General features: G+C 40.3%; 1 protein-coding gene across 1 annotated transcript in view; it reads right to left on the bottom strand.

Annotated features, from left to right (window-relative positions):
* Window positions 1–15,852: 15,852 nt before the first annotated feature.
* cckbra (cholecystokinin B receptor a) overlaps window positions 15,853–20,336 on the bottom strand; it is a 32,207-nt gene continuing 27,723 nt past the window's right edge. The window contains exon 5 of the mRNA XM_058619961.1: window positions 15,853–19,626. Coding sequence (XP_058475944.1) covers window positions 19,055–19,626 — 572 coding nt within the window. The 3' untranslated portion in view covers window positions 15,853–19,054. The remainder of the gene's footprint in view (window positions 19,627–20,336) is intronic.

Genomic DNA, 20,336 nt, shown 5'->3' with positions numbered 1-20,336 from the left:
ATCAGGGAAAACACAAAGAGACATGATACACGAAGAAGAAAAAGTCACACAAAAAGTCAATGAGATCAAACTTTTAAGAACCGCCGGAGAAAATATTGATCTCTCTCAGTAACACCATTATCACCAAAGTAGAAATACAGTGGCGTAAAATAGTCAGAGCAAAGTCAGCTACAGACTCGTCACAGGAGGCTGATTCATTCCCAATAAGACAATTTGCTCTCTCATCATCCTCCTCTTCCTCACATACTTCACACAAGTGAAATTAGGTTAAGATCGAGCCAGAAAAAAGGTGACTCTAATTATATATATATTTTTTTTTGGTTATTTGTTTCATTTTCTACCCCGATCTACTCCGATCGCATATCCTGGTATACAGTAGAGCAGTATTTCTGCACACGTATACAACAGTTTCAGAACCATTAGAGAATTAAGATAAAGGCACATAAGGAAAAACAATACAACAGAATCAGAAAGCATAGGAACACAACAATATGTGTACATAACAATAATAGTCTAATATATCCGAATCTTCAATTCCTTCTCCATGTTTTTGTTTTCAGGTGCCATGAGAAACTCGCAGATTCCTCTCATGTGACTCGTCCTCGCGCTCAGTCCCTTGGGCCATTTGCTTGTCAGGATGATTGACAGCGTCTCAGCAGGCAGCTCATGTCAAAACCTCTTTGGTGGGTTCAGTCACAGAATAATACTTTTCCCGGAGGAGTTCAATTAGGTTTCATATTTCATGTGCCACTTCAAGGGATGCACCAGCATCTCATCCATATAGGCATAAGGTCATATAACTTACTACTTCCTGTGAGTAGAAATGAAGGTGGTAAAAAAGTAGTGTGTTATATATATTGTGTTAATAATTGTGTAACCATTTTGTAATAACTCTTTCTGCCAGTTCATATTAAAAGAAAAACTATATTATTCTTCTCTAATGTCGGTGGTTATTTTAATTTAACTGTTGTAGTTTTCCATTATCATTATATATATATATATATATTTGTTTTGCAATGCTGCTTTTGGATGATTTCAATGATGATTATAGTCCTTTAGTTTCAAACTTTTGGAGTTTTTGATCTATGTGTATAAAGTAGACCCCAGGAAGAAATCACAGTTTGACAGTGTAAGTACGTGATGTCAATTCCAGCCTACGCAGCTGCGTCAAGTGTCAGCATGAGTGGAGAGAAAGGTCTCCAAAAAAATGGGACGCAGTAATTGTTACCCTTTTTCTGCCACTCCCAAGTATTTGTGCCTGTTTTCATTTGTCTCATCTGCTTTTACAAAGCTGACACCGAGCGTCAGAGAAAGTTCTTCCCCTCTCACATTACAGAGATAATCTCCAGGTTTTAGAAAGGCCTTTCACATATCTGATGCACAGTCTGTGATCTCATATAGTTCACTATTTTTGCATATTTTTCAAAATAGAATCGAAATAGAATTATATATATATATAAAAAAAGGAAATCAAATAAATCAAATTCAACCTCCAGCCATGATCCACATCTTACATGTTTATGCACTGAAAAGACATAATGCACTGTGATATCTCAGAGCAGTAAAGGGAAGGCGCTGACATTTGCAAACAGCTCTCTCCTTGACTGATTTTATTTGATTCAAAAACCCACAGTGCAGATGTTATGTCGTGGTTTGTGTTCTATCTCAACTAGGCGACCTTTAAAAGGACCTTTTGAGACAACATAATAAGAAATAACATCATCAACACTGAGAGAAATCCCATCCAAACATGTGTGTGCATGGCTTTTCTCCAGGTTCTCCGACTTCCTCCCACAGTCCAAAAACACTTAACATGGGTGTGAATGTGAGAGAGTGAATGGTCGTTCGTCTCTATGTGGCCCTGTGATTGACTGGCGACGTGTGCACCCCCACCTATCGCCCTACTGTATGTCAAAGGTGATTGACACAACTCCCCCCCGCGACCCTCCTGTGGAGGATAAAGTGGTAGAAGATACTGTACCTGCTATAATGAGTTGTACCGAAAATGACAATATAGCACCAGAGAACTCTTTATGTCAAACATAATCAACACGTTATCCTCATCCTGCTTTGATGTTACACTGAAGGGGGAAAAAAAGTAAAAAGCAAACAATCTGGACCTGGAAGAGTCTGCGGGAGACTTGATCGGATGAATCCTTTGAACGTTGTGAGGCATGTGCTGTCTGTGTGGCTTGCAGTCTCTCTCAGTGACCTGTGCCATGTAGCGTGGCCTCACAGTCCCAATTTCCACGATGAGGTGTCGGGAAAGATGACAGATGAGGTCTCTCCTCTCCTCCTCAATCTGGACACAGAGGCGCAGAGTCTTGGCAAATGGTGCAGGAGGGAAATCGGAAAAGCAGAGGGAATGTGGGAGACGTGGGCAGCATGACTGAGCTGCGTGTTCTCCTTCCTCTCTGAGATACTGTATCCAACACAGTCACCAGGGTGATATGTCGCACTCGATGTTACTGCAAACCACAGACACATGTGAGTTCATGCCTCAGACGCAGCATCACATTATTTATTTACTGGACGATCGACATTTAGAGTGTACAGTTACACCGCTTCATAAATGAGGATATGAGGGTGATCCTTTTCAGGTTAAGGCACAAAAAGCACCTTAACCTTAGGGTTAAAAGTGTAGATTGTGGAGTTTTTTTACTTAAACACACCAACGTGTCCTTATAGCGTTAACATATACACACAAGGAGGACACTGCAACGCTTTGTGTACATACATACTTATAGAACTAGATTTTTAAAATGTTCCGAGATGACACTCTGCGTTGTATTTAGTAAGTCAAAGAAGACAGAGACCACAAACTCTTCTCGGGGGCAGTTTTCCTTTCATTTGTGTGCATGAAACGAACAAAAAAGCACCAGTCAGACACATGTGCAGCCCCTAAACAAATTAAATAACAAAAATAAGTTCACGCACGAGAAAACAACTATAAAATAAGGAAGCTAACACAACACATAAGGGATGAAAAAGTCACATACCACTTCACAGCAGAAATGTAAGAAAAATCCTTTTTGTAGAAATTATACTTAAAACATGCTTCAAAATAATAAATTACACATGTACAAAACTGTTTGCAGAAATGTAACATTCAAATATTCAAATGTATCATGGTGTCACAGTGTTAAAGATCCAATGCGTAAGAATTAGTGACATGTAAAGTTGCGATTCTTTGCCTTGACTGTCAAAAAAACATTTGAACACCTACGCTCCCTCTCTCTCATTTTATCATGACAAATGACAAATGTCTGAGTTTCTAAGGAAATATTCAGGTGGATTTTTCTGGTGTTGTGATGTTAAAACATGGTCTTGTTGCATATAGGATGTCAGTCATCCATGTTGGCCTTTGTTTTAAGATGACCTGGTTGGCACTTAGGCCTGAGTTTTATCGTTCTATGTGTAGTTTTGTGTTTAAAAAGAAAGACACAATTAAATAATGGTGTCTGAAATGCACAGTGTCTGATTACTCATTAATAAAGTCATTAGAAGGAAAGTGAACTTTTAATCAGGATTACTCTAGATTAATGAATTTCAAAATGTGAGATTAATTAGTAAAAAATAAATATCTGAATTTCTGTGAGCTACAGCCCCAAATATTAACACATCACTCTGTCATTGAAAACCACCCTGGGATTTTGTTATGGTTATTTTGTCCCTGCATTGTTGCTTCTATACACTAAACTAAATGCCATTGTGGTTGCAGATGCTGTATGTTATAGCTACAGGTGCATGTAGCATAGAATAGAATAGCCTTTATTGTCGTTATTTTGTGGACAACGAAATTTGGGTGCCACTCCCTTGGTGCAAAATACAATATATAAATAACAATTTTAAAGAGAAAATAAAAATATTAACAATAAAATAAGAATATGAAAATGTTGTTTACATTTTTCCAGAAACTATGACTATGACATTTACAAAGATGACAAAATATAGCAGCAAGATGACAATATACAAAACTCTGTTGATGAAACAAGCTCCTTGGAGCTAAGTCTTCGCCGTGACTTCACTAATGACCATTTTAACCATTTATGATGGTGCAGACAGCACCTGGTGGTGACTCACTGGACACACCGTTACTTTTGCTGAATCAATAAACAGATCATAATGAAAGCAAATCCAATCCTCACCTCGTGTCAAAATGAGAATCCAGATGTGCTCCCCAGACTAATTATGACCTTTTCTTACATTACAATAATCAAAGGGAGACAACATTTAATCAGATTGCCGACCAATCATTGGTGTGTGTGTGTGTGTGTGTGTGTGTGTGTGTGTGTGTAAACCTGAGGTTGTTTCTGGTGTGAACTGAGCAGGAAATGGTGTTGTCTGATGTGTTCTCAGTCTCCCAGGTGGGTCTGTAATAGAGTTTGGTGTGCAGCTGCATAATTATTTTATCCAGTTGGGGGATTCCTAATTAGAAAATGGACCTGATGTCAGGATAGGATGAAATTAGCATTAGTTCCACGAATAATACCAAGAAGCTTACAGTTTATTCAGCTCGAATTGCAAAAAAACAGCTCTTTCACATCCAGGCAAACCGTGTGAAAGTATACGCGTGTCTAAAGTGACGTGGTTCTCAAAACCTTTCGGCCAAATCCTCACTGGGACATCCGCCAATCAACAGACCACAACGTGACTCTGTGATCCTCTCAGTGAGGGGGCAGCAAGCCGGTTGGCCGATGCAGAGCGGAGTGGCCGGGCTGGGGTGTAGGGTTTGATCATGTCCTGGATGTAGGCTGTGCTGGATCCATTTGTAGCATGGAACGCAAGCACTAGAGTCTTGAACCGAATGCGAGCAGCTGCAGGAAGCCGGTGAAGGCAGTGGAGGAGCCGTGTAGTACGAGAGACCTTTTGGTAAGTTGAAGACCAGGCGAGCTGCTGCGTTCTGGATGAGCTGCAGAGGTCAAATGGCACGTGCAGGGAGACCAGCCGGGAGGGAGTTGCAGTAGTCCAAGCGTGAGATGACAAGAGAACTGGACCAGAACTTGGCCGCCTTCTGGGTTAGAAGAGGCCGTATCCTCCTGATGTTGTGCAACATGTATCTGCAAGATCGAGCTGTTGCAGCAATTTGAGATTGTATGGGGATTTTCACATTTTCCCCTGTTGTGTGATCTTCTTAAAAGGCTACATATGCAGTCATCAAACACACTTAAAATACCTCACACATAAACTTGCGAAATAATTTAAAAAAGTTTACCCCAAGGATTAATGGTGTTAGTAAATTTGAGGATAATAGGAGGGTTAAGTAAATATAAGGGGAAAAGCAAACCATATAACCCTGTGCCACAATATATCTACATGAAAACAATAAGGCAATTTAAATAAAAGACTTAATATTATGTGCTACCAGAATTAAGGAAACAATACTTACTTGTAAAGTCTATGGTAAAATGAGCCTCTACTTCCAACTTGATTTATAACATCAGTAAACATTTTTCTGAGGAGTTAATGGTCTCAAATTATAGTTTCTTCATTAGAACACGATATCAGTTCGGTGAATTATGTTCCCACTTAGAGGAAAATGGACTATAAAGCATGAGCAGTGTGATTGACTGCAGGTATTGTCCATAGGAGCCTAGTTGCAGGTGATGTAAGTGAACTATTTCAAAAACTGACATGACGTCAGTTCCATTGTTCATCAGCCTCATCCCGGCCCACAAGACATTCACCCACTTAAAAGTGATCACGTGAACACTTGATCTGCATGTCTGTAGACATGTGAATAATATAACACGTATCTGTGGTCTGCAGAAATGTGCGATGGCAACAAACAGTACAATCGTGGCCACACGGTAAATCCCTCTCCTGCACTTCACATTTGCAGGAACAAATTTAACAGGCTAATTTTACACGGGTGTGCTCCTTGTTGCCACTATAGTGATCACTGCTGCAGATGGGGATAATGACACTCATTATCAGTTATTGAGAAAACACTCTGTTAATGTGGGGCCATTACTTGTTGATACCATGTGCCACCGGGCCTTCATGGTTATTGATTTGTTTGTCGGTGCCGTTTCTTTCATCCAGGCTTGTTGATGTTATAGCGAGAGGATTCTTGCCCGAGCTCCGTCTCTACTTTGTCCCCAGAGACTGTGGTTTACATTAAAAATAAATTGCTTCTAACCAACCTGAAATATTTCCCATGAGTTTATTGAGCTCACCAGACCACAGCAGCGTGGATACTGAATATAGATACATCATATTTTATGGACAGTGGTTTGGCTGTTTGTACATAGATTGTGTCTATAATCACTATTCCCTATACAACACCATAGCTCTGGTCACTTGACATTCACTCGCGTTGTTGTACTGTAATTGTACTTTAAATAGTAGACTTTGAAATCTGTTAAGATATGACAGTTACTTAATGGTCCAGTTTTTGAGATTTAGGTGAAATGATTGTCATTTGGCAGAAATTGAAGATTAAATAGTGTTGTTTGCCCCGAGAATTATCATTTTAAGAACAAGAAACGGTTGTTGAGACTGCGCTGAAACAAATGGGAATGGTGTACTTTATTATAATAATATATTATGTTCATAAATTAACCTTTCATTGCTCAAGGAGACGAGGGACAATGAAAAGACTTTCAAAGTTACCAAGTACAATTTAAATTAGACAAGAAGTCTCAAACCCCCTCCACACACAAGTGGCTGAGGCACAGCCATTTCCCTAAACAGTGCACAATATTTTTTCATAATAATACAAATAATCCATTAGGTTATATGTATGACAATTTGAAATGTATTAACTTTCATGTAGAATTATATACATGAGCTTGTTTGGTGTTTTAATCACAGCTATCCATATATTATTTTGTTAATTTATGATTCCATTTCATTTTCTTCATAAATTTGGTTAAATAGTTTTTTGTGTGTCGTTCCATAACTTAACTTTTACTTTGAAATTCTGTGAATATCATCATGGATATTGTTATCATGATGGAATATTATGACATGATTTAAGCTCCCACCCGTATACTGAACCGTTGTTTTTTTCACAAACGATAAGGAAGACCATTTTAGATGCCCTGACTGCTTAGTTTAAAATAATAATAATAATCTTAATGCTGTGCAGCACTCAAATCAAGTCCCTTTAAGGTTTGTGACACCTATGAGAGCGTACGATGAGAACATTCCCAACATTCCCAGAGTGCACTGGGGGTCATTTTTTACTAAAGTTTATATAGGATTTTATGTGCCTCCTGTGTCAGTGGTTATGAGACAGAAACTGGAGGCACCACTTCCTCCCAAGGCCACCCCATCTTTCTGTAAGGCAGCATGATGATCGTGGTTGACGTGTGATTCTCAAAGACACCACGAGCTTCAACTAACTAAAAAGTCCAAGATGATTAACTGCGTTATGTGAAGAAGAAGGGAAAAAAAAGGACACACCGTCACACTTCCGTCTGGTGCAGGAAATCGATGCACAACACTTGCCAGGCACAAGCTGTTGGTCCTGGCATGAAGACGGTCAGGACAGACGGCAAACTGTTTTGTCCAAGCTCATTACTTTCCCATAAAACAAGCCAAGTGATCACTTTCTGCAGCTATTCCCATCAGCAAGCGAGGGATTTCTGGGAGAGGAGTTTCCCACCAGTTGTCATGTGAGCAGTCCATGCCCTCATGAACCTCACATATATCATATACATGTATATACTATACATTCACCCTCTCTCTGCTCAGCACCGTCTGGCCAACCAGCTCATGTGTTTTTATAAGCGACTGTTCTTTTGACTTCAGTTACTATGGCAACAAAATGACGCAAATAAAAAAAGTCTACACTTAGGTAGAAAGACCTTGAGGAACAGACGATGGACACAGTCAGTACATGTGCATTTCCATGATGTTAGACACACTAAAGTAAGTCTGCCTCTTCTACCCCAGGTGACAATCCGCCCTCTTTCAAGGCCTTTTCTGGCTTTCTGGTTTAATCTAATTCTTTAATCTGGCAGAGTATAAACTCAGTCTGCTTGTCAGTCCAACAAATGTAATGGTCTGGATTTTGCTGGAGAACCAGCTTTCTCTTTTATTTGCAAATCAAATCCTCAGGACTGGGAACTGTGGAACATGCACGGAGCACCCACACAGCAAAATCAGAAGTGTTCATTTCCTAGTGCCGGTGTAATCTGAGTCATTTTAACACTGTTTAGTCTAATTTAACTCCAAGAGTTTTTTTTCTCAGTAAGTGTTGGTGTTGACGGAGGGAGTGAAAATCAAGCAACAACACCGGGCAGAGTTGCTTCCAGGATTCTGACAGAAATATTCGCATTCTGCTTCACTGCACTGTCACAGCTGAAAATGTGAGGTAAATTAAATAACATGTGACGATATACTGCATTTGAATTCACCTAAATTCCCATATTGCATGTTTTAGAACCACACACGAGGAGAACATGCAAACTCTATGCAGAAAGGCTCTTGTTCCAACCGGGGATCGAACCCAGGTGTTCTTGCTGCAAAGGCAAAAGTGTTAACCACCATTTAACCGTGTAAATTATTTCAGATGTAAATATTCTTTTTTTTTTTTTTCTTTGCCTCTAGGCTGGGACAGCGACCTGTCAAGTATTCTACTGTTGGTGCACCTGCTTCCCCCTCAGCTGGGATGGAGTTCCCATAAAACGTCAAAGCTGCTGTTGTATGTGGTTTGCTACTACATATAGTGTTAATATAGTTGAACTCTATTTAGTGTTAAAGACGTACTTTAGTGTTACATTTGAACTATGTAGTGAGTGTTGCTGAAACTGTATGACAGTGTTGAATATTTAACACTTCCAAAAGTGTTGTTGAACTTGATTTAGAGTGCACCAATATACACACTTTGAAAGTGTTAAATTTAAAACTATTAGAGTTGAATGCCAGTATTGATTTAATTCCAAATTACATTATATGTATGTGTTAGTCCTACTTTGCAGAATTTGATTTAGTGCAACATATTTATGGGTAAGGCTTAGTCTTTAATAATGATTTATTTCTGATGCCATGTACTGGCTGGATATGGCAGCACATGTGTTTCCTCTTGCTGACACGTTCAAGGTGGTAATTATAAAGTGTCTTTCCTCAGGCTGCATCTCACATGACATCATGTCACTGGGAGAGTTAATTAACTTGAGGAAAGTTGTTGTTATCCTTCGCAAAAAAACATGAAAGGTAAATGTTTCAGATATACTCAGATGTAGATGTACATGTTGCCCTTTATTCTCCCTGAAAAGTATTAAAGTCAAATTCAGACTTAAATTAGATTTAAAAAATACATGCTGATGAGCTGCAGAGCTTCTAGGAAAAATATCCTTTGGAGCAATGAGACAAAACATCACCAATCTCTGTGTTCATGGACAGAAAAATGAAGCTGTTAAAGAGTAGAGCACCTGCTGCTGTGCTACATGAGGCATGGGATGCCTTAGATCTGGGTCTCCTTAGGTTCTTCAATAAGATAGTGACCAAAAAACACACACCTAAAAGCACCAAATAATGGTTAAAACAATCAACTTTTATGAGTCTTGATGTTAATCTTATGGAACATCTATGGAAAGATCTAAAAATATATAAATAAATAAATAAATACAGTGTGGAAAAGGCACCATGCAAACCTGAGACAGCTAGAACAGTTTGCCCAGGAAGACTGAACCACACTACATGATGGCAGATGGAGACGTCTCATTGGGAGCTTCACAGGTCACTTGTTGGCAGTGATTGCTGATATTGGTTGTGCAATAAACACATTAAGTTGAGGGTATCATCTTTTCTGTCCATGGCATTTCTATTTGTTTTATTATTTAAAATAGTTGGTGGAATTAAAAATGAAAAGCAAAACCTGATTTGTGTTAATCATGGATATTTGTTTTGAATATATTGTAGCCAGGTTAGTTTTTGGTTTTATTGATCAATCAATTATTATTACTTGTTTTTTTTTGCCAAGACGAGGCTTGTGGAATTAAAACATTTATTTTATTTTATAGGATTAACTATTACTGTGAACACTATGGCAAAAGTTTGATATAAGAAGTCGTAAAAAAGTCTGTGGCTCTTATTTTGAAAGCAAGATTGAAAGGAAGTGGTGACTGTATAAGTTTGGCTGATTGTGTCTCTTTTGTTTAGTGAAATTGTGTTTTGTTTTCGAAAATAGAAAGTGTTTCGCAAATTTATAAATCTCTCTTTGAAAATGTAAATTTGTCTCAAGCTTTGTAAAAGCGAATTTGCAATAAGGGTTTGCATTTCTAGGCCACCGTACATAACAGCCTTATTGCGCAATGAAATATTAAATGATCAGAGTACATCGCTCACAACAACCTGTGAATGATGCTCATCAAATCTGCCTAGTGAAGCTTTTTTTTAAACTTCTGTGTGCTCATGTAATGGCTCAGGCCATAGAGGAAATAAAACAAACAGCACCAATACCATTATTTATTGACTAACCTGACCTGCTTGTAGTTACTCAGCCAAGTCCATGGTGAACAATTATTTTTACTGAAGCTCTTCAAACACCGATGTCCACACGGTGTTCAGCTGAGGTTCCCAAAACAAACTCAAACTGCAAACAAATAATCTAAATCCTCTTGTGTTAAAAACGTTGTCATCTGTTTTCCCCTGTGTACTCAAGTATACTCAATAATAAAGTCACACAAAAAAACGAAAAACCGTGCTGAATACAGAATCCAATACCGTCCTTTGGCGCTGACCTTCTACCACATTCACACCCTGTGTCTGTGTATTAGTTTAAATATAAACAGAAATACTCTGTGGACATAGTCGGCTGGAAGCACCTTTCATTTTTGCACACACTTGAAGAGGTGTGAGTGAATTGGATGAAATAAAAAAAAATGATAATAATTCATGCCCTGAAGGCTTTTATAGCTCACACTGATTTCCTTTACAAAACAGCGGAAAATGCCGTTGGCCTCTAGAAGAGGAAAACTTCACTAAGATGCTGCACCCAATCGATGCAGAACAACACATGGATTTATAAGAGGGAGCTGCACCTCTGTGAGGTTGGTTGGTACGGTGATCCTGATGTATGCTCTTTAAGGTTAAACAAAATGACAGTCTATTTAAAGGGCATATCATCACTTAAGAATGCTGGTCAGGCACGTTTTGCACAAGGAAGATCAAGGCATGGAGCGAGTGCAGGAGGTGGAGGCTGGTCATTAGGTAATACCTGTTATAAGATTGGAAAGAAGATAAATGAGCTTGTCTGAGTTGCTCTGTTGGCTGGCGTAGAGTGCAACAGAGAGGCCGTGTCCATTTACTAGCCTCGCTGCTGTTGACTTCCATTACTGAACCTCGTGGCAGACGATGGCCGTGACAAATAGCGTCGGGTCCAGTGAGCTAATGACATACAGAACACAGCGGGGAAACACACCGTTGCCTGGGATTAGAGACGGACGACAGCGTGGTGCTGAATAGTTAAGTAAGAGTAACACAGTCCGAGGCATATTAGGCTGCATCTGGGAGCATCTGTCTGTCATGGCGTTGTTTCATTTAAAGTGTTGTCACATAGCAGCTCTCTGCCCTCGGACATTGTTGTGTTACAGGAAGTGTAACTGAAGAGGATGGAGGGATTAAGGGCTTGTTGTTGTAATGTATAACAAATCCTTATTTTTGCCTGTTATAGTCGCGACACTTTATATTTATACATGATATAAAAACAAAAATATCAAGTGTGTAACATTTAGGATAGCAATTGTTATTGTAGAATAACGGAAATGTTGAAATAATCCTTTATACTTTCATCCAAAGTGACTTACAAAAGAGGAATTAGCTACATATGACTTGGATCCGCTAGATAGGAACCGTGGACTGACAGAGTGTGAGAGTGTGGAAGTGGATCCAAGTGCAGAAGGAGACGCTAGGACAGAAGATGCTCTTGGAAGAGCCGGGTCTTTAAGAGCTTCTTGAAGATAGACGCGGGCGCCCGTGTTCTGGTAGCGCTCGGCAGGTCATTCTATCAGCGTGGAACGACAGATGGACAATTAAGGCCATCATGTAGTTCCCTGACATGCTTGGGAAAGGAAGGAGTGACCGCTGGTATCCTTGATTGATTGCAAACTGTAGTGACACTGACAAATGTCTCTAAATGTTACACGCTGGTGCTTTAAAGCTGCAGTCGGCAGGATCACGAGATGTGTAGTTGAGTCTCATTGATATATGGTTAGGTGTGGGTTTATTTTTTATTGTTTCTAATCTCTGATCTCCAGGTCGTCAGGTGAGCTGAACAAACTGCACATGGCGGTGGAAGGTAAAAAGGTTTAATGGATAACAACCTCACTGGAGACTTAAATGATCCTATGAAGATTTTTATGAAATCGTCATATTAATTTACACTAGAACGCGGCATTTAACTGAAACTTATTACAAAAGTAAACAACAGCTGCCAACTTGGCATATTTTTATATAAAACCTACGCAGAACACCATCCACGTCTCTGAAGGATCTTAAAAAGCAATGTGTGGATGTGTCTGTTTTTAGTTTCCCCGTCCAAGATTAAAATATGGCCCTGTGTGTTGCTATGACGATGACTCTTGAGCAATCAGCCTCTTTCACATCCCGGGGCTATGAATTATCAGTGTGAACATCCTCGGGGTTTCCCATCCCTGGACAACTTTGAATCACAGTAGAGTGTTTTCGCTGGGGAAACTGACTCGCTATTGTTTGTTGCTGTTTTAATATTCGTTGCTCTTTTTATGATTGAGTGCAAAATATTTCTTCACAGCCCAGCTCTCTTCTGCCTGAGTCGAGAAGGGGTTGCAGATGTCAGTGGAGAGGTGCTAATTCACTGGCAGATTTGTCATTTTCATACAAAGAATGCATTGTCTTTCTTTCCCAATATGTATTTATTTTCGTTAAATAATGGACATTTAGCAAGACACTACTGCATGCACCATCAGTCACCAACAAGACTGCATCATAATAATTCATATTATACAGGAGATACATTGAAAGCAACATTAACAACCTCACATTTAAAATTGCTCACAGACGTGTGTCCTGGTTTGACTAACGGACAGTTATAGACTTTATGTTTTTACCGTGTTGCACAAGCAGGCACCAGATGTGGTCCAAATAAGAAGGATTCCGCAGACGAAGAGACTCCGCTGGTAAACATTTACCACTCATAGACGCACAAACACGGACAGAACCACAATCAGAGGACTCCTAATGCTAGTAATGTGGGATTTCATCACCTCTGTTTGTTTACTTGTAAGGTTTTAACTGGACGATCAACGCAGAAACTTCCCAATGCTGGATTCACATGTGCATGTGCTTGCGTCAGTGTTGACAAAAACTATGACGGAATTTGTTTTTGTCAACAACCCTTTTTCACTGACGAATACAAGACGTTAAGTAAATAAAAATAAAGTTGACTTAGATGGACAAATAAAAATGAGACAAAAATGTTAGGGCGGGACAAACTGGGAAGAGAAGCAGAAGAATAAGACAAGATCTAATCAGATTAAAGACCTCAAAAAGCCCAACTTTTTTGGGAAGAGCAACAGTGTGAGCTTTTCCATCTTTTACTTCTTCTGTCTTGGATTGGATTGGATCATTTCAAAATATAAGTGGTTGTTTTAATATGCAACAATAAAAAAAATTATATTTATGATGCAAAATGTATCTATTCATTTAAAAATAAAAACATATACTGTAGAAATGACTCGTTACAACTTGATATTGTTTTTGGACGGCCACATGAAATCGATTGGAGGGCCACATGTGGCCCCCGGGCCGCAACTTTGAGACCACTGCTTTACATACATAATGACACGTTACCTGGGCAGAACTTTTTTCTTGTGTGGTGCCCGGCAACTATTGTGTAATTGGCCAGAAATGTGAAGTGGGTGTGGTTAATGTGGTAAACGTTGTCATGCCCTACGAGGACTTTCAAGGAGTTCTGCACTTGAGTTTCTCGTGAAGTATGAAATGTCCTGGAAAGAATTAACTTTGTACTTGTTCTCACCACCTCAAGAAAAAGAACAGAGTACAGTATGTTCAGGCTTTTATCTCCTACAATGGAGGAGGACACGGGGGGAAAGCGGCAGAAATTAGGCGCCGTTAGGAAGAAAGAGAAGAGACGACATATGCTCGATTTTCACGTACGAAGTTATCGAAGACAAATCCCTTAGTTGACCACACGGAGGAACACTATGTGCTGTCGCTATAGTTCAAAATGAAACAAACCGCAGACACTAATTTTGGATTTGGAAATAAAATACTTATTGACACGCTGAAGATGTTTCACCATCTTCAAATTAAAATAAACATAAAAAAAAAAAACAATTTGACTGTTAAGACAAATAAAAACCTTCATGATAACTAGATGGGATGGTAGAGAAATATTTAAAAAATACAAACAAACCCATTTGATTTTAGTCGATTAGACGACTAAAATATGACTAAAACTAAATGGTAGTTTGGTCATAAGACTATAACTAAAATAAACACTGGCTAGCACATGTACTGAGATATTCGCATGACGTGATTTGATTTGCAGATGCTTGAAAATATCTCAACTTCTGCCACATGCAGAGTGAAGCAACAGAGGTCAGCATCGCTTTGACACCGCTCCATTCAAAGTGAATGGGAAGCCTTTTAGTTGATGCCTCAAGCAGCACATGTGAATCCAGCATCAGAAAGTGGAACAAAGCAGATTTCCAAACTTTGAGAAGGAAGAGGAGAAGAGGAAGAGACCACATTCCCTTTTTTTCAGGCTGAGGGAGGAGAGGAGTTCAGAGAACATGAAAAAAGAAAAGATAAGAGCAGATTCACGGACAGCTCACGTCGGAGTCGTTCTCAGGTGCAGGAAGCTGTAGGCCAAAACAAAATATTTCATTCTTGGCCTGAGGCAAAACTCCAGGAATCACTCTTTGTGAAAGAATGAATTATTCTTTTTAGGAACACAATTTAAATAAAAAATAAATAAATAAATAAATAATGCATCAGAGGCACATTCACACTCGCAGCCGTCTCCTGGGAAGTGATTATAAATAAGTGAGAAACTATCGATTTCTACTTTACTTGTGATGATCTTTGTCAGGTTGAATGGAAATCAGTCAACTCTTCATTTTTGGTGATATATAGACGATGTGAGGACATGTGAGGACATGAAAAAGAAAATGAGATTACCATCGCTCCATTTAAGATACAGATATTCTGTCTCAGCGTCTGCGTCCACCTGCAGGCTCCAACAGTGTTTACTCATCCATCCACATTATCTCTGCGTAATCGTATCTAATGAGGTTAGAGCCTATAGCATGTAACAATTATGTCCATGTGACTTGTCTGACGGAACTGGTAACGATTTAATGTTTGACTTTGAAACACGACGCGCTTGCAAATGAGTTCAAAACAAAAATCTTTTTTTCAAGTGACATTTCATGTTTTTTGCGCCGTCACTCCTTTTTGTGTGTCCGGTGATGGATTTAACTTGTTCCAAGTGCAATTTGCTGTGTTTTTCCGCCTCGAGGACCCAATTAGGTTGTTTTATTGGGAGCAAGAGATAAGAAAGGAAAAACAAACTGCACGCTCTCATGTCTCTGTCGCATTCAATTTGTGCCAGGTACTGCTGTGAGGTCAAGGTCAATCAGTTCTTTCAGTTTCAGCTCATTCCCGCTGTTTGTCTAACTTATGTTATCTGTTTTGACTGATGATGCACTTATTACAGTCAAAAACCGCCAAATGCTGGACTCAACTGAACTGAGAATGGCAGACAAGGAAGGACATCACTTACAATTTCTTTACAACTGTTTATGTTTTTTCAAAGTGTCCGCTAAAGTCCATAAAAGACCTGCGATTTAAACTTGGGAGGTAAAAGTATAAAAAGAAGAAATAAAAACAAAATAGTTGGAGTGGATGCTTTGCTCATTTTAATAATTCATACTTCAACCTGCTGAGGAGAAACGGCTAAATCGATATGAAATTCAGCAAAAAGAGCATTTTTAATGAGCAAACCCCGTCTCCCTCTGAGGGGATTGTATCAACTTTTATGATAAAGTTTTTGCCTTTTTCATTTATAATGCACATGACCAGAGACTGAGATTTATTCAGTGAGGTTCTTCAGCTACAGGCTATGGAACAAATCCATTACCAGGTCTGGAGTTGAAGGTGATGATTCCTGATCAGCCATGCTCATGTCAAATACAGTATATTTTGCATTGCACTAAATTTGAGGCCCCCGATTGCATGATGTCCACACATTTTCAGAAGACAACATTTAGCGCACAGACAAACGTCAAATCAATCCTAAACTCACTCACAGCAGAGACATGGAAGTCACTCATGTTCTTGAAAACTTCCAGACACAAGAGTTGAGTCAGGGATTCCTTTGTGTGCCAATTGTATGCCTGTGATTTGATCCATGCTGCCACCTTTGCCATCGTCAGTAAATCACTCTCGGACAGCGCCGGTGCCTGTAAATCTTTGCTGTCACCCACTTGGCATTGTCATTCATGTATTCATACGCCTCTGCGACTAAAAGGATAAAAGAGCGGTGAGTGGGGGGGGCGAGGGTATGGGAAAGACGAGCGGACTTGAAAGTTGTTACTGAAGTATTACATCACACATTTTTCTGCTGCAGAGGCTCGTGGCCAATTTCAATATTGTGTGTCCAAATGGGGCGTTAAATTATTCACTGTAATACTATCATTTTCATGTTTTGGCAGGATTTCCCGAATGTATTAAAGATGAATCATTTCTATGCAACTCTGGAATAATGTTTATGAAGAGCTTTAAACACTCATCTGGATCAAACTCTCAAAGCTGTGACTGTAAATATTACATACATCATTGAAACGGCTATAAATTAAAAAGACACCTCTGTGTAATGTGGACAAGCTTCATCAGCACCACAAACCACATCCTCCATAATGACCATACAGTGAAACAAAACATTTTGACCTTTATGAGAGAATTGTCCTTCTATTAAACTAAGTTTTAGCTTCCTGCACCTAATAGACTTTGACAATAATAGGCGTCTACATATATGCACATTTCCTGAGCCTGACAGATACTCAACTCATGCTCAATAAGGCCACAATAGCAGCATGGCTGACAAGAGAAAAAATTGAAATTCCAACATTAAAAAAAAAAATCCTGAACAAGCTGCACATGAATGGATTTGACCATAAAACATATTTCTAGCAGACGTTTCGCTAAATGACACTATCGCCTGGCTCTGGCTTCATATTTAAAGATCAGACAGTTCTGTATTTCATTACCGTCTCTGCTCTTCTTTTATTTCACTCATTTTTGCCCGTGCTCGTATTTGCTCAAGCGTTTCCTTGAGTCTGATGTTCTCCGGGCGCACTCGCACAGCACACAGCATAAAGCTCTTTATGACTCAATGTTGTTATTATCGTCATTACCATCATCACGGAGACGAGGGCCTGACATTTCCTGTCGGTTTTATAACGGCAAAGCCATGAGGCTTGCACCGCGAGAGAGGGTCCCTGAGAAACACCTCGTTAGTCTGAGCCTGCAGACGGGGGGGGGGCTTTGTACTTAGGTAATGCTCAAGAGTAATTGGCAGCACTGCCGTGGAAAACAAGAGAACAAAGACACAGATAATTGAGCGGGAAAAAGGTGTCTTTGTCTGAAGCACTTTTCCAGTTCCAGAGTGGAGCAGCAAGCAGTTAAAACAAACCTTTCATGGATGGACTATCTTGCTAATTGTCCTATTGATGTATTAATGTAAAGATGATGGTGATATTAAATTCTGCATAAGCTCTCAAAGTACTTGTTACAGCGCTGGCGGGAGATTTAACTTCCATGACCGAGCCTGTTTGTCACAATGCACAGTGGATGATCACGAGGGAATTGCCTGATACTATACCAGGCTTTCTTGTTTATACCTGCCAGGATAAGACTTAATTATAGCGTTGAGGTGTTTATCTTCAAGATGTGTATACAGAATAAATGTGCAAGATAAATGTCGGAGGCTCTGGTCCGAATCACAAAGTGAGTAATAAAACATAACACATAACTCATACTTACTGCATTTGGCTTCCGTGGAGAACCGCTCTGCATTTATGAAGCTACATACAAACCCGTGGTTCTGTCCATACTTTAACAAGGGTTCGCGTGAGTCTAGTGTTCCATAAATGCGTACTCGCTGTCATGTTCCGTTCCGTTGTGTTTCCTTGTATTCCTTGAGAGCTGACTTGTACACGTGTGGGTACCAGCAGACTTCCCCCATATAACGTCACTCAAGTTTCCATGGTTACCGTCTTCTTTGCGCGCCGCCGACTACAAAAGTGGCGTGTGCAGTCTGCGCGTAATCAAACGGGAAGTTTGAGCGGATGCATCCACGTAGGGTCTGTGCAGGCCAACATAACACAATTCACATCACACAGACCTTAGCGGGTCTCTGTGCACCCAAGGATGAGGAAAGTATGAACCCCTCCTTACACTCACAAGAAGAGCGAGGACGATATTTTCAAATATTTACGAGTCCAACTTGGACCCAAACTGTGTATCCTTCAATAATAACAGACATAGAAAGACAGATACCCAGAATAAATAAAGATAAAACAACATTCAACACAAACGGATCTAAAATCCCTTCTCCTTCATTACTGAGTTAAAGAGTCCTCACTGTTTAACAGTCACAAATAAACCTTTGGTGTGTTCAGAACATAAAGATGGTATATACACGTTCACAGGATTTATATTCCTTATGTAGTTGTCTCTAAAAATGTCCATCCGTCTCCGCCAGTGAACAACCTGGCATGACAGAGACACACAGAGAGCACAGGCACTTGAAGTTTCCATTCAGGATACGACGGATGGTGCCAATTAAAGAAGAAGAAGAAGAAGAAAAGAGCGTCCCCAAGCTGAAACAGCATTTCCCCAGTCATCACATTCTGCAGTCATGCATACGAAATTTGAACAAGACCTTTTAAAAATACCTTATAAACAAGGGCCGGGTTTAGAATTAGCGCATGACTCACAGCATGTTAATATGAAGAGTGGAAAACAGGAGGTTAATAAAGACAAAACAGATGGTGCACATGGCAACCGCTGTACGACAGCCACCCGCGCGCATTCATCAGGTGGCGACGGTGCTGACGGTGGTGTAGCTGATTTTGGACACAGAGGTGGCCATTGTCGTGGCCATGGAGGTGGCAGTGGCGCCGTCTTCTCCTCCTTCACTCCTCCTGCAGTGGCGGCAGAGGCGACCGCGGCAGCAGCACGCGAACGTGGTCAGCAGGGCCTTGCGGAAGCGCATGTTCATGAAGCAGTAAATGATGGGGTTGACACAGGCAGAGGTGTAGGACAGCAGGTGGATGAAGGAGATGGGGGCTCCAGAGAGGGCCATGGAGGCTGACCTCAGGTCAAAGGCTTTCCAGGTGTTGGCGAAGTACAGTGGCATCCAGCAGATGAAGAAGAGCGCGACGATCACCAACAGCATGCGAATGACTCGCTTCTTGGCCTGCAGCTTGGCGTTTGACGCGCTGCTGCGGGCTCGCTCGGTCTTGGCCTGAGTGGCGGCCGACGTGGCGGCGACAGTGGGGAGCTCCACAGCGGAGGAGGGCTTTTTAGCTACCTGGACGTAGCAGCCATCGTCTTCATCGTCATTGGACCGCGCCGCAGAAGCCCTACTGACACCATTTTTCTGTCCTGTGGAGGGAAAGGGAAAGGTTGCATATTGTCATTATAGAACTGAAATTGCAAAGTCAGATGGAGGGTCAGAGCTGCTGGGAATGAACGGACTAACATTCATACATGTTTTGAAAGTCGACACAGTGTATCCTGAGGTTTATTACCAGCTTGTGATCTCTCACTCATCACTGTTTGTTATATGAATGTGTTGGTTGGAAACTCTTTTCTTCATCTAGACTAAAACATTGGCGGGTATTCATTTACAAAGCTCTTTAAAGGTCTTCTCCCCTCCTATAGCTGTGGACTTTTAGCAATCAGAGGAGCTCTGGATCCTATCGGCGTCTTTCCCAGAATTTTCTCTCACTGTCTTGTCCCAAGGGTCAGAACGGCATTAGGGAAAAGTCTTTAGTCATTAGTCTTTTATGTTTGCTGCTCCCTTTGCCTGGAATGAACTGCAGAAACATTTGAAACTTAAAGGCTTGTATTTAGGAGAATACTGGGCGACTTGGTGGCAGACGCGTCTGAGGTTTTATGATTATGATTATGATTGTCATCCTGAAAATATTTGATTATCTTGTGTTTTTGTACTGTGTGTATGTCTGCTGTCTGTAACCTTGTTGTACTGTGTTTGTGTGTAAAAAGTTCATCTCAATGTGTTTTTTTTTCCTGGTTAAATAACAAAATTGGGTGCCACCAAAGGTCATGATGTCATACTCTACCTAGTATCA

This window comes from Solea solea, chromosome 2 (genome assembly GCF_958295425.1).
Source record: "Solea solea chromosome 2, fSolSol10.1, whole genome shotgun sequence".
In the NCBI taxonomy this organism is placed as follows: domain Eukaryota; kingdom Metazoa; phylum Chordata; class Actinopteri; order Pleuronectiformes; family Soleidae; genus Solea; species Solea solea.
This window is presented reverse-complemented; position numbering and strand designations above follow the sequence as displayed.